Raw genomic sequence first — 13,085 nt, forward strand, 5'->3', positions numbered from 1 at the left:
GGCGGCGGCGGCAGGTCCGTGTGTCGTCGTCCCCCCCCCCCCCCCGTGTCCGTCCGTCTGTCCGCGTCCCCCACGCGTGACCGGGTCCGTCTGTCCGCCCGCGTGCCCCACCCCCCCCCCAGGATGGCGGCGGCGGCGGCGGGGGGCGGCGGGCGGAAGCTGCGGCCCTGGCTGGTGGCGCAGGTGGAGAGCGGGCGCTTCGCCGGGCTGGTGTGGGACGACGCCGGGCGCTCCGCCCTCCGCATCCCCTGGCAGCACGCCGGGAAGGGCGGGGCCAAGGGCGGGGCCGGCACCGCCCTCTGCCAGGTGATGAGGACGACCGGGTGGGTGGGGGGTGGGTGGGGCGGGGATCCCCTCGACCCGCCTCGCCCTCGCGCCTCGGCGCCGCGTCAACCCGTGTTTCGCCCTGGCGGGTGTGGCAGGCGTGGGCGGAGTTCAAGGGGCGGCTCCGCCCCGGGGCGCGGCCGGACCCCGCCGGCTGGAAGACGCGGCTGCGCTGCGCCCTCAACAAGAGCCCCGAGTTCGAGGAGGTGCCGGGACGTTCCCGCCTGGAAGGGCCGCGCCCTTACAAGGTCTACCGGCTCCTGCCGCCCCCCCAGCAGCGAGGTGGGGCGGGGCGGGACACACCCAGGGGTGGGGCGGGACACAGCGATGGGCGGGGTGGGGGTAAGCTGGGGCGTGGGGGGAACCAAATATCGGGGGAGTGAGGGGGGAGGGGGACACGGAGCTGCCTATGGGTGGGAGGGGCGCGGGGCCAAGGGGCAGGGTTGGGTGTGGCCCACGGTCGGGGGAGGGGACCCAGGCGTCCACGCCCCGCAGGCGGGCAGACCCCCAAGCGCGGGGGCTCGCGGCCCCGGAAGGAGGCGGGACCGGACCCCACGGCGGAGGGAGACGGAGACCCCCAGCCCCACGGCGCCCTGGTAAGTGATGTCACGGGTGGGTGGGGTGGGTGTGGTTCTGGGGGAGGGGGTGGGGCAGCCCCACCCACGGCTGCCCCCCGCCCCCCAGGAGCCGCCCCCCAGCCCCGATGAGGTGCCGGCCGAGGAGCCCCGCCCCGACGCCGGGGATCCCTGTGAGAGCTGGGGATGATGGGGGGCGGGGCTGGGGGGTCAAGGGTCAGCAGAGGGAGGGGCCGGGGCAGGGCAACAGCATGTGACCCTGCTGCCCCCCCGCCCCCAGCTGCGGCCCCACCCCCAGCCCCACTGAAGCTGGACATTGTGGTGGAGAGCCCTGAGCCCCTCCCACTTGCACAGGGTAAGCTCCGCCCCCAGCTGCTAAGCCCCACCCCCTGTCCAATTACCAGTCAGCACTCAAGAGCTGACCCCACCCCGGGTGCAAGTCCCACCCCTGCAGGCCCTGCCTCCACCCCTGCAGTGGCTCCACCCCTGGCTCCAGCCACACCCCCCTCACATGACCACACCCCCAGCTCAGCTTGGCTCCACCCCTTGTGGCCCCACCCTCAACCCCTCAGTGGCTCCTCCCCCTGCCCTGGCCCCACCCCCACTGCAGTCTCCACCCTCAACCCCTCAGTGGCTTCTCTCCCAGCCCTGGCTCCACCCCCACTGCAGTCCCCATCCTCAACCCCTCAGTGGCTCCTCCCCCTGCCCTGGCTCCACCCCCATGGCCCCACCCTCAACCCCTCAGTGGCTCCTCCCCCAGCCCTGGCTCCACCCCCCCATGACCCCACCCTCAACCCCTCAGTGGCTTCTCTCCCAGCCCTGGCTCCACCCCCACTGCAGTCCCCGCCTTCAGCCCCACAGTGGCTCCTCCCCCCACCTCAGCCCCACCTCCACCCCCCATAACCCCTCCCTCTCCCAAGCCCCGCCCCAGCGTGGGGACACATCCCCCTGCCAGCAGGGGGGGTGTGTCCCCACCCAGGCCACACCCTGACCCCGCCCTCGCCCTGCCTCCCGCAGGAGGGGCCTGCCTGGGCCTGCGGCTGTGGCTGGGGGGGTCTCCAGCCTGGCAGGGCTGGCTGCCCCCCGGCGATTACCTGCTGGGCCCCCCCGCCCCGCCCGGGGCCCCGCCCCGCCCCGGGCTGCTGCCCCGCCTCCTGCTGCTGCCCCCGCCCGAGGCGCTGCCGGGCGGGGCGCCCCCCGCCCTGGGCCGGCTGCTGGCGGGGCTGCGGCCGGGGCTGCTGGTGGCCAGCGCGGGGCGGGGCCTCTTCCTGCGGCGCCGGGCGGGGGCGGAGGGGGTGCACTGCCGCGCCCCCCACGCCCGCCCCGCCCCCGAGGGGGGCGCCCTGCCCGAGGGGGAGCTGGTGCAGGCCTTCGACGCCCAGCGCTTCCGGGAGGGTGAGTGACGGCCGGGCGGGGCGGGCGGGGCCGCCCCAGGGCTCTCCTGTACCTGCCCCAGAGGTGCCCCACCCCGGCCCCATCTCTGCCCCATAGGTGCCTTGTGACTGCCCCATAGGTGCCCCATAGCTCTCCTATACCTGCCCCATAGGTTTCCAGTACCTGCCCCATAGGTGCCCCTTCATTGCCCCATAGGTGCCTTGTGACTGACCCATAGGTGCCCCATAGGTTTCCTGTACCTGCCCCATAAGTGCCCCACAGATTTCCTGTACCTGCCCCATAGGTGCCCCATAGCTCTCCTACACCTGCCCCATAGGTGCCCCATCGCTGCCCCATAGGTTTCCAATACCTGCCCTATAGGTGCCCCATCATTGCTCCATAGGTGCCTTGTGACTGCCCCATAGGTGCCCTATAGGTTTCCAATACCTGCCCCATAAGTGCCCCATCACTGCCCCATAGGTGCCTTGTGGCTGCCCCATAGGTGCCCCACAGATTTCCTATACCTGCCCCATAGGTGCCCCATCGCTGCCCCATAGGTGCCCCATAGCTCTCCTACACCTGCCCCAGAGGTGCCCCATCGCTGCCCCATAGGTTTCCAACACCTGCCCTATAGGTGCCCCATCACTGCCCCATAGGTGCCCTATAGGTTTCCAATACCTGCCCCATAGGTGCCCCATAGGTTTCCTGTACCTGCCCCACAGGTGCCCTATAGGTTTCCAATATCTGCCCCATAAGTGCCCCACAGATTTCCTATACCTGCCCCATAGGTTTCCTGTACCTGCCCCATAGGTGCCTCATCACTGCCCCATAGGTGCCTTGTGACTGCCCCATAGGTGCCCCATAGTTCTCCTGCACCTGCCCCATAAGTGCCCCATCACTGCCCCATAGCTCTCCTGTACCTGCGCTATAGGTGCCCCATCCTGGCCCCATAGGTGCCCTATAGGTTTCCAATATCTGCCCCATAAGTGCCCCATCACTGCCCCATAGGTGCCCCACAGATTTCCTATACCTGCCCCATAGGTGCCCCACAGATTTCCTATACCTGCCCCATAGGTGCTCCATAGGTTTCCTGTACCTGCCCCATAGGTGCCTCATCACTGCCCCATAGGTGCCTTGTGACTGCCCCATAGGTGCCCCATAGTTCTCCTGCACCTGCCCCATAAGTGCCCCATCACTGCCCCATAGCTCTCCTGTACCTGCGCTATAGGTGCCCCATCCTGGCCCCATAGGTGCCCCATAGATTTCCTGCACCTGCCCCATCACTGCCCCATAGCTCTCCTATACTGCCCCATAGGTGCCCCATAGCTGCCCCCTAACAAGCCCCTACCCGCCCCCTAAGTACCCTGTAACCACCCCACAAGCTCCCTAAAACTGCCCCACAGACACCCCCCAGCCCCCCCCAACCGCCCCACACGTACGCCCCATACGCTCCGCACCGGCCCCGACGGCACCCCACAGACCCCCAGCCCCACACCCCCCCCAAACCTGCCCCCCACCGGCCCCATTTCCCCCCCAAATGACGTGTCCCCCCCAGAGGTGGGTCGGCACCGCGCCGGGCTGGGCCCCCGCCCCGAGCACCGGGTGACGCTGGCCGTGGGGCAGGAGCTGGGCCCCCACGACGGCCCCCACAACCGAACCCTCGTCCTGCAGGTTGGGGGGGGGCGGCTGTGGGGCGGGGGGGGGTACATGGGGGGCAGAGCGTGGGGGAATATGGGGAAGGCTGTGGGGCAGGACTGGGGGTGGGTTTGGGGGTGGGTTTGGGGGGGACACGGATGTGGGGCAGGAACTGGGGATGGATTTGGGGGGGACACGGATGTGGGGCAGGAACTGGGGATGGATTTGGGGGACACAGATGTGGGGCAGGACAGGATGGATTTGGGGGGGACACCCAGATGTGGGGCAGGACAGGATGGATTTTGGGGGGGACACCCAGATGTGGGGCACGACTGGGGGTGGGTTTGGGGGACACAGATGTGGGGCAGGAACTGGGGATGGATTTGGGGGACACATGGGGCAGGAACTGGGGATGGATTTGGGGGGGACGCAGATGTGGGGCAGGACTGGGGATGGATTTTGGGGGACACATGGGACAGGACTGGGGATGGTTTTTGGGGACACCCAGATGTGGGGCAGGTCTGGGGATGGATTTGGGGGGATGCACAGATGTGGGGCAGGAACTGGGGATGGATTTGGGGGGACGCACAGATGTGGGCCAGGAACTGGGGATGGATTTATGGAGGACACAGATGTGGGGCAGCCCCTCACCGCCCCCTCTCCACCCCCCCACAGCTCGAGCAAGCCTTCGCCCAGCAGCTCCTCGACGGCGCCCCGGCCGCTGTGGGACCCCCCTGCCCCGCGGCAGTCCAAGCCTGACACACACCCGTCCTCCCCGCCAGCCCCACAACCGGCCCCGGCCCCACGGCGGAAGATCTCACTCACCCGCGTCCGCTGACAATAAAGCCGTGTCGCAGCCGCTGTCGGTGTCTGTGGGGGAGCCGCCATTTTACCCCCCGGCCGCCATTTTCTCCCCCCTCAGCCCCTCTCAGCCGCGGTTCCCTCACGCTGAGGAGAACGGGCGGGAAAGCGGCGGCGCTCGCTGATTGGCCGGCGGCGCAAGGCGGGAAAGCCTCCCATTGGCTCAACCCCTCGCGCCTGTCTCCGGGGTGGGGGGAGAGGAGGCGCCGATTGGTCGCCGCTTTCCCGCCGCCGTTGCTCCTCCGTCGCCAAGCGCTGATTGGCCGGCGGCGCTGAGGCGAGCGGCTCGCCTATTGGCCGGAAGGCGGCGGGGGGGCGGGACGACCGAGGTTATAAAAGCCGCGGCGCGGCACCTCACTCGGGCTGTGGCGGCGGCGGCGGCTCCTGGTCGTTTCCCTCAGCGCTAATTGCCGGCGGCTCATTAGCTGACTAATTACCCCCCGGAACCCCTCAGGGAGAGAGCTGGCGGAGAGAAACGGCGGTCTAAATTAATTACCGGGGGAGGGGGGCGGTGTTTTAGCGGCGTTAATTGCCGGGGCGGCGGGTTAATGAGGGAGTGGCGGGTCTCGGTGGGTTTGTTGGGTTTTGGGGCCGTTTCCCGGGATTTTGGGGCCGAATTCGGCTGTTTCTTGACCGTCCCGCCGGCGGTGGTTTAAGTCGTTGCGGTTGGCTCCCGGTTTTGGGGCAAAACGCCGGGGTTTTGGTGAGGTTTGAGTTTGCTGAGGCTTGTTGATGGGTTTCTGTGAATAGGGAGGAATTTAAATAGAACTTAAGGACAAAGACTTAAAGCAGGGCAGAATTTATTAACTTTTCTCTCGGCCCAAAGGCAGGAGAAATCCGCTTTTCTGCTTAAATTAATGCTGAAACGGATTTAAACGGGGAACAACTCCCCTGTTAGCCGGTTCTTTCATCAATTTAAATTTAAGCAAACTCATCCTAGCATTTATATCAAACTTTATTGAAGTGAATAGTTTTAAATCGATCTGTTTAGGTTTAAGGTAACTTATTTAAACTCAAATTAACTTATTTGCATTTAAATTAACTTGTTCAAGCTCCTTTAAATTATTTGCATTGAGCTTTTATTTGAACTTATTTATCCATATTTAAATTGGTTTTAAATTGAATATATGTATATTTAGATTAACTTATTCAAACTCCAACCCCTTCATTCCCATCGAAGTTACAATTTGTGCAAATTTAAGTTATTTAAATTTGAGCTTATATTTTATTCAAACTCAACTTATTCCTGTCAAAATCACGATTTAGTTGAATGTTAATTTGTTCATATTTAAATTAGAGTTTATTCGCATTTAACTTACTCAAGCTCAACTTATTCCTTTCAAAATTACAAATTTATTTGGATTTTGATTAACTTATGTGTATTTAAATCTGTTTATTTGCATTTAAATTAATTTATTTGCAGCCCAATCCCTTTAGTCCCATCGACGTTACTGTTTGTTCGAATTGAAATCGGTTTGACTTGGAATAATTTTGTTCGAGTTGGAATCAGTTTGTTCAAAAATTTGTTGGAATTGAAATCAATTTGAGTTGAAATCAACTAGTTTGAATTGAAGTCAACTTGAATTGGAAGAATTTTGTTCCGAGTTGGAAGAATTTTGTTCCGAGTTGGAATCGGTTTGTTCAAAAATTTGTTGAAATTGAAATCAATTTGAGTTGAAATCAACTAGTTTGAATTGAAATCAACTTGAATTGGAAGAATTTTGTTCCGAGTTGGAAGAATTTTGTTCCGAGTTGGAAGAATTTTGTTCCGAGTTGGAAGAATTTTGTTCCGAGTTGGAAGAATTTTGTTCCGAGTTGGAATCGGTTTGTTCAAAAATCAATTTGAGTTGAAATCAATTTGAGTTGAAATCAATTTGAGTTGAAATCAATTTGAGTTGAAATCAATTTGAAGTCAACTTGAATTGGAATAATTTTGTTCGAGTTGGAATAATTTTGTTCGAGTTGGAACAGTTTAGTTCAAAAGTTTGTTCAAATTGAAATCAGTTTGAGTTGAAATCAACTTGAAATCAACTTGACATTTCAGGGTTTTTTCGAAATTTTTGAATTGAATTTGTTCCAAGGGGAATCAATTAGTTCCATTTTAATTAATTGCCATTTGTCCGGCTTTGCCGACACCACAAGGCGCCGCGCTCCCGCCGCCCCCTCCCCCATTTAACCCTTTCCCCCCTTCAATTTTTGGGGCAAATCCTGCCGCTTTCCGCTCTCCCCCTTCCCCCCCCCCCCCCGCCATGTTCTACTACCCCGAGGTTCTGCGCCGTCGCACCGGCTGCTTCGGGACCGTCTGGTACGGGAGGGGAGGGGGGGTCCCGGGCTGGGTGTGGCTCCTTTTTGGGGTAAATCCCAGCGATTTTGGGTGTCCCCCCCCCAGGCTCGCAGCCACGTGCAGTTGGCGCCTCCTGCCTCGCGACTACCTCAGCGTCGACGTGCCGCGCGCCTGGTACGGCGGTCACGTGGGAAGGGGGGCGGAGCCAAGCCGGCCTCGCCCCGCCCACCCCTTCTCTCCGCCCGCCGCGGCGGCCACGCCCCCGCTCCCCTCGTCGCCCCGCCCCACCCTCTTCTCCCCTCCCCTCTTTGTTCTCAGCGCGGCGGTGGAAGCGTTCGTGATTGGTCGAGGAGGCTGGGAGGTGCCGCCCCCCCCGGCGGGAGCTCCGCCCCCGCGGTGCTCCCTCTACCTGGCGGCGCTGCTGCAGCTGGGGCTGGCGCGGGTCTACAGGCGGCAGTGCGGCTGGCTGCTGGGTAAGGGGGTGATGAAGATGATGATGGTGATGGTGTGGGGCAGGGGAGGTGCTGGGAGGCCCGGGAGGGGCACTTGGGGGGCGGGTTTTGGGTCCCCACCGAGGGAGTTGATTGGTTTTCTCGCCCCCTTCTGCCCCACAGAGGAGGCGGCGCAGGTCTTGGGGCGGCTGCAGCGGGCGAGGCCTCCCCCCAACATCGACCTCAGCCCTCCCCGGCGGTGAGGCGCCCCACGGCCCCCCAAAACTGACCCACAGACCCCCAAAACCACCCCACAGCCCCCCAAAACTGCCCCAAACCTGACCCACAGCCCCCCAAACTGACCCACAGCCCCCCAAAACTGACCCACAGCCCCCCAAACTGACCCACAGCCCCCCAAAACCGACCCATGGCACCCCAAAACCACCCCACAGCCCCCCAAAACTGACCCACAGCCCCCCAAAACCACCCCACAGCCCCCCAAAACTGCCCCAAACCTGGCCCACAGCCCCCCAAAACTGACCCACGACACCCCCAAACTGACCCACAGCCCCCCAAACTGACCCACGGCACCCCAAAACTGACCCACAGCCCCCCAAACTGACCCACAGCCCCCCAAAACTGACCCATGGCACCCCAAAACCACCCCACAGCCCCCCAAAACTGACCCAAACCTGACTCACAGCCCCCCAAAACCACCCCACAGCCCCCCAAGCTGACCCACAGCACCACCTAGTCCCCCCCTAACTGCCCCACAGCCCCCCCCCACTGCCCCATGGCACCCCAAACCACCCCGCAGCCCCCCAAAACCACCCCACAGCACCACCTAGCCCCCATAACTGCCCCACAGCCCCCCTATAACTGCCCCATGGCACCCCAAACTGCCCCACAGCCCCCCCAAACTGACCCATAGTGCCCCCCCAGCCCCCCAAAACTGCCCCAAACCCACCCCACAGCACCACCTACCCCCCCATAACTGCCCCATGGCACCCCAAACCGCCCCCCAGCCCCCCCAAACTGCCCCCCAGCCCCCCGTAACTGCCCCCCAGCCCCCCATCTCTCCCCCAAACTACCCCACAACCCCCCCCTCGTGTCCCCCCCCCAGGCTGCAGCTGGTGGCCGATGCCCAGGCGCTGATGGCGGCGCTGGAGCTGGCCCCCGACCCTTTCTTCGGGGTGATGGGCCCGGGGCTGCCCAGCCCCACGGAGCTGCCCCAGGTACCGCCCCACGGCTCTGCCCCACGGAGCCCCCCCCACCACCACTTTGGGCCCCCCCCACATCTCCCCCCCGCCCCGTTCCCCCCCTCCTCAGGTGCAGCGGCTGCTGGAGGAGGCCCCCCCCGTGGAGATCCTGCCCCCCGTGGGTGAGTTCTGCCCCCCAAGTGTGGGGCTGGGGGGGGCAAACCCCCCCTGACCCACACATTCCCCCCCCCAAACCCCTTCTTTCTTCCCCAGCGCCCCCCCCGACGGTGTCGCCCGAAAAAATCACCCTGCGGGAGCCCGAGCCCATCGTCCTGCCGGCCCTCGAGGTGGGGCTGCCCCATGGCGGGGGGGGTGGGGAAGTTGTGGGGCTGCCCCACAGCCTGGTTGGGGGGGGAAGTTGTGGGGCTGCCCCATAGCGATGTGGGGCGCAGGAGGAGCTGCCGGAGGTGACGGCGCGGGAGCTGCAGCTCCTGATGGAGGTGGAGGGCGAGCTGCTGCCCCCCGGTGCGGGCACTTGGGGGGCAGGGGGGCACTTGGGGGGCAGAGGGGGTACTTGGGGGAAGAAGGGGGCACTTGGGGGGCAGGAGGGGGCACTTGGGGGGTACTTGGGCAGGAGGGGGCACTTGGGGGAAAAGGGGGCACTTGGGGGGCAGGGGGGTACTTGGGGGCAGGAGGAGGCACTTGGGGGGCAGGGGGGTACTTGGGGGGCAGGGGGGTACTTGGGCAGGAGGGGGGCACTTGGGGGGCGGAAGGGGGCACTTGGGGGGCAGAGGGGGTACTTGGGGGAAGAAGGGGGCACTTGGGGGGCAGGAGGGGGCACTTGGGGGGCAGAGGGGGCACTTGGGGGGCAGAAGGGGGCACTTGGGGGGCAGAGGGGGCACTTGGGGGGTACTTGGGCAGGAGGGGGCACTTGGGGGAAAAGGGGGCACTTGGGGGGCAGGGGGGTACTTGGGGGCAGGAGGAGGCACTTGGGGGGCAGGGGGGTACTTGGGGGAAAAGGGGGCACTTGGGGGGCAGGGGGGTACTTGGGGGCAGGAGGGGGGCACTTGGGGGGCAGGGGGGCACTTGGGCAGGAGGGGGGCACTTGGGGGGCGGAAGGGGGCACTTGGGGGGCAGGGGGGTACTTGGGGCAGGAGGGGGCACTTGGGGGGCAGGGGGGCACTTGGGGGGCAGGAGGGGGGCACTTGGGGGAAGAAGGGGGCACTGGGGGGCAGGGGGCTGTTGGGGGGGGCTGGAGGAACTTGTGGGGCACACGGGGCAGCTTAGGGGCTACTTGTGGGTCTGGGGGCTACTTGTGGGGCTCAGGGCGGGGGGGGGGGTCCCAGCCCCACGGCGCCGCTGCCCCGGCCCCACAGCAGAAGAAATCCCGGAGGTGCCGGCGCCACCCCCGCCCCCCGGTGAGCGCCTGTGGGGCAGAGAAAGGGGGGGGGGCACTTATGGGGCAGCCCCAACCCCCCCCTCTGTCCCCCCCCCCAGCCCTGAGACCCCCCGAGGAGCCCACCCTGCCCCCGCCACCCCCCGAGGTCAGTTGTGGGGCAGCCGTGGGGCAGCCGTGGGGCAGAGTTGGGGGGCACACGCGCCCCCCCCCCCCAACCCCCCTCCCGCCGCCCCAGGTGCCCCCCCCTCGTCGCCGCCCGCCCCACCTCGACCCCCAGCCCCAAATCCCCCAGGACCGTTTCAAGGCCCAACTGCTGCGGCCCCGCGGCCACTGCCGCCCCCTGGTGAGTTGGGGGGCAGCGCCGCGACCCCCAACCTCCGCCCAGGGGCGACCCACACATTTCCCCCCCCCCCCAGGTGCTGCTGGAGCCCCCCCACGAGCGACGCCGCCCCCCCGGCGAGCTGCTGCGCGCCCCCACTTGCGGTGAGCGCCGGACCCCCCCCCCCCAAAAAAAAAAATAAATGTGGGTCCGGCCCTGCCCCACACATCCCCGTCCTGCCCCACAGGGTGGCTGCCCCCCGACTTGTGGGGCCTGTGGGGGCGCTGCGCCCGCCCGCGCCCCCCCCCGCCGCCGGCCCCCCCGGAGCTCCCCAGTGAGGTGGAGGTGAGGGACCCCCCCCCCAAAAAAAAGAATTGTGTCCGCCCCCCTCCCGCCTCGCCGTGGGGCGGACGGCTCAGGCGTGTCCCGGCCCCACAGGTGCTGCGGGAGGCGCTGGAGCCCAGCCTGCCGGCCCTGCCCTCCTCGGGTGAGCGACCCACGGCGGCCGTGGGGCGGCTGTGGGGCGGTTGTGGGGCGCTATGGGGTGGTTGTGGGGCAGTTGTGGGGTGCTATGAGGTGGTTGTGGGGCAGTTGTGGGGTGCTATGAGGTGGTTGTGGGGCAGTTGTGGGGTGCTATGGGGCGGTTGTGGGGCGCTATGGGGCGGTTGTGGGGCGCTGTGGGGTGCTGTGGGGCGGTTGTGGGGTGCTATGGGGTGGTTGTGGGGCGGTTGTGGGGTGCTGTGGGGCGGTTGTGGGGCGGTTGTGGGGCGCTGTGGGGCGGTTGGGTGCTATGGGGCGGTTGTGGGGCGCTGTGGGGCGGTTGTGGGGTGCTGTGGGGCGGTTGTGGGGCGGTTGTGGGGCGCTATGGGGTGGTTGTGGGGCAGTTGTGGGGTGCTATGAGGTGGTTGTGGGGCAGTTGTGGGGTGCTATGGGGCGGCCGTGGGGCACTGTGGGGCAGTTGTGGGGTGCTATGAGGTGGTTGTGGGGCGGTTGGGCGCTATGGGGCAGTTGTGGGGTGCTATGGGGTGGTTGTGGGGTGCTGTGGGGCGGTTGTGGGGCGCTATGGGGTGGTTGTGGGGCAGTTGTGGGGTGCTATGAGGTGGCTGTGGGGCGGTTGGGCGCTATGGGGCGGTTGTGGGGCGCTATGGGGCGGTTGTGGGGCGGTTGTGGGGTGCTGTGGGGCGGTTGTGGGGCAGTTGTGGGGCGCTATGGGGCGGTTGTGGGGCGCTGTGGGGTGCTATGGGGTGGTTGTGGGGCGGTTGTGGGGTGCTGTGGGGCGGTTGTGGGGCGGTTGTGGGGTGCTATGGGGTGGTTGTGGGGCGGTTGTGGGGTGCTATGGGGCGGTTGTGGGGCGCTGTGGGGTGCTATGGGGTGGTTGTGGGGCGCTGTGGGGCGGTTGTGGGGTGGTTGTGGGGTGCTATGGGGTGGTTGTGGGGTGCTGTGGGGCGCTGTGGGGCGGTTCTGGGGCGCTGTGGGTCGTTATGGGGTGGCTGTGGGTCACTATGGGGCACTGTCGGTCACTACAAACCACCTTAAGTGGCTGTGGGTCGCTATGGGGCAGGTGTGGGGCAGCAGGGATGGCCGTGGGGCGGCTGTGGGTCGCTGTGGGTCCACACCCACCCCCCCCGTCTCCCCCCCCAGAGATTTCCCTGGAGATCACGGAGGAGGAGCTCCGGCCCCGGCTGCTGCCCCCCGAGGAGCGGCGGTGAGTGCGAGACCCACACTTGGGGGGCAGGACGGGTTGTGCGTGACTTGGGGGGCAGCCCCTCACCTCCGCCCCACAGCCCCCCGCCCCCGCCGCCCCCCCCGGCGCTGCCCGAACTCCCCGAACGCCCCGAACCGGAGCTGCCCCCGGCCGCCGCCCTGGACACGCCCGCCCTGCGCAGGTCAGCGCCCCCCCCCCCGACCCCGCCCGCCGTGGGGCGGCATCGTCCCGCCCCCCCCCCCCCCCATGTAGCGCGATTGGTCGTCCGTCCGTCTGTCCCCCCCCCACAGGCTGGTGGCGGCGGAGGCGCGGCGGGTGGGGGGGACGGAGCTGGGGGCCTTGGTCCCCCCTGGCGCCCCCCGCAGCCTGGTGGGGCGGCTCTTCTACCTCTGCTTGGGTGAGTTGGGGGGCAGCCCCACACTTGGGGGGCAGCCCCACACTTGGGGGGCAGCCCCACGCGTGGGTCGCGCGTCGCCTACGACCCCCCCCCCCCACCACGTAGCGGGTCCCCCTCCGCTTCGCCCCTGCCCCGGGGAGGGGTCCCTCTCCTCCTGCCGTGGGGCTGCCCCCCAAGTGTGGGGCTGCCCCCCAAGTGTGGGGCTGACCCCCGGCTCCCCCCCCCCCAGAGCTGTGCGGCGCCGGGTGGCTGCGGCTGGAGCAGGCTCAGCCCTACGGCCCCATCGCCGTGGGGCCGGGCCCCCGCGGGCCCCCCCCGATGTCGCCCCCCGCCGTGGGGCGGGAGGGGGCCGCCCCTCCCCCACACCATTAAAACCGCGGGAGGGGGGCGTGGCCCCCCCCACGCCCACGCCCGCCTCTGCCTCGCGGCTTTTATTGGCTCGCCGCCGCGGCGACGTCATCGCGCTGACCTCACCGCCGACGCGGCCGTGGTGATGACGTCACCACGGTGACCTCACCGCCGACACGGCCACAGCGATGACATCACCACGGTGACCTCACCACCGACATGGCCACGGTGATG

At 66.2% G+C, this 13,085-nt stretch overlaps 2 protein-coding genes across 2 annotated transcripts; both read left to right on the top strand.

Annotated features, from left to right (window-relative positions):
* Positions 1-55: 55 nt before the first annotated feature.
* IRF9 (interferon regulatory factor 9) lies at positions 56-4,767 on the top strand. Its single transcript, XM_069773891.1, has 8 exons — positions 56-306; positions 423-606; positions 820-920; positions 1,009-1,072; positions 1,180-1,254; positions 1,917-2,294; positions 3,829-3,944; positions 4,584-4,767. The coding sequence occupies exons 1-8, from the start codon at positions 124-126 to the stop codon at positions 4,665-4,667; spliced, it is 1,185 nt and encodes a 394-aa protein (XP_069629992.1). The 5' UTR covers positions 56-123; the 3' UTR covers positions 4,668-4,767.
* Positions 4,768-6,885: 2,118 nt separating this feature from the next.
* On the top strand, positions 6,886-12,952 carry REC8 (REC8 meiotic recombination protein). Its single transcript, XM_069773899.1, has 15 exons — positions 6,886-7,526; positions 7,668-7,743; positions 8,608-8,719; positions 8,814-8,865; positions 8,957-9,030; positions 9,136-9,208; positions 10,181-10,227; positions 10,318-10,425; positions 10,499-10,565; positions 10,649-10,746; positions 10,840-10,888; positions 12,043-12,106; positions 12,186-12,287; positions 12,397-12,503; positions 12,733-12,952. The coding sequence occupies exons 1-15, from the start codon at positions 7,019-7,021 to the stop codon at positions 12,873-12,875; spliced, it is 1,680 nt and encodes a 559-aa protein (XP_069630000.1). The 5' UTR covers positions 6,886-7,018; the 3' UTR covers positions 12,876-12,952.
* Positions 12,953-13,085: the final 133 nt, after the last annotated feature.

Source organism: Haliaeetus albicilla, chromosome 29 (genome assembly GCF_947461875.1).
Source record: "Haliaeetus albicilla chromosome 29, bHalAlb1.1, whole genome shotgun sequence".
In the NCBI taxonomy this organism is placed as follows: domain Eukaryota; kingdom Metazoa; phylum Chordata; class Aves; order Accipitriformes; family Accipitridae; genus Haliaeetus; species Haliaeetus albicilla.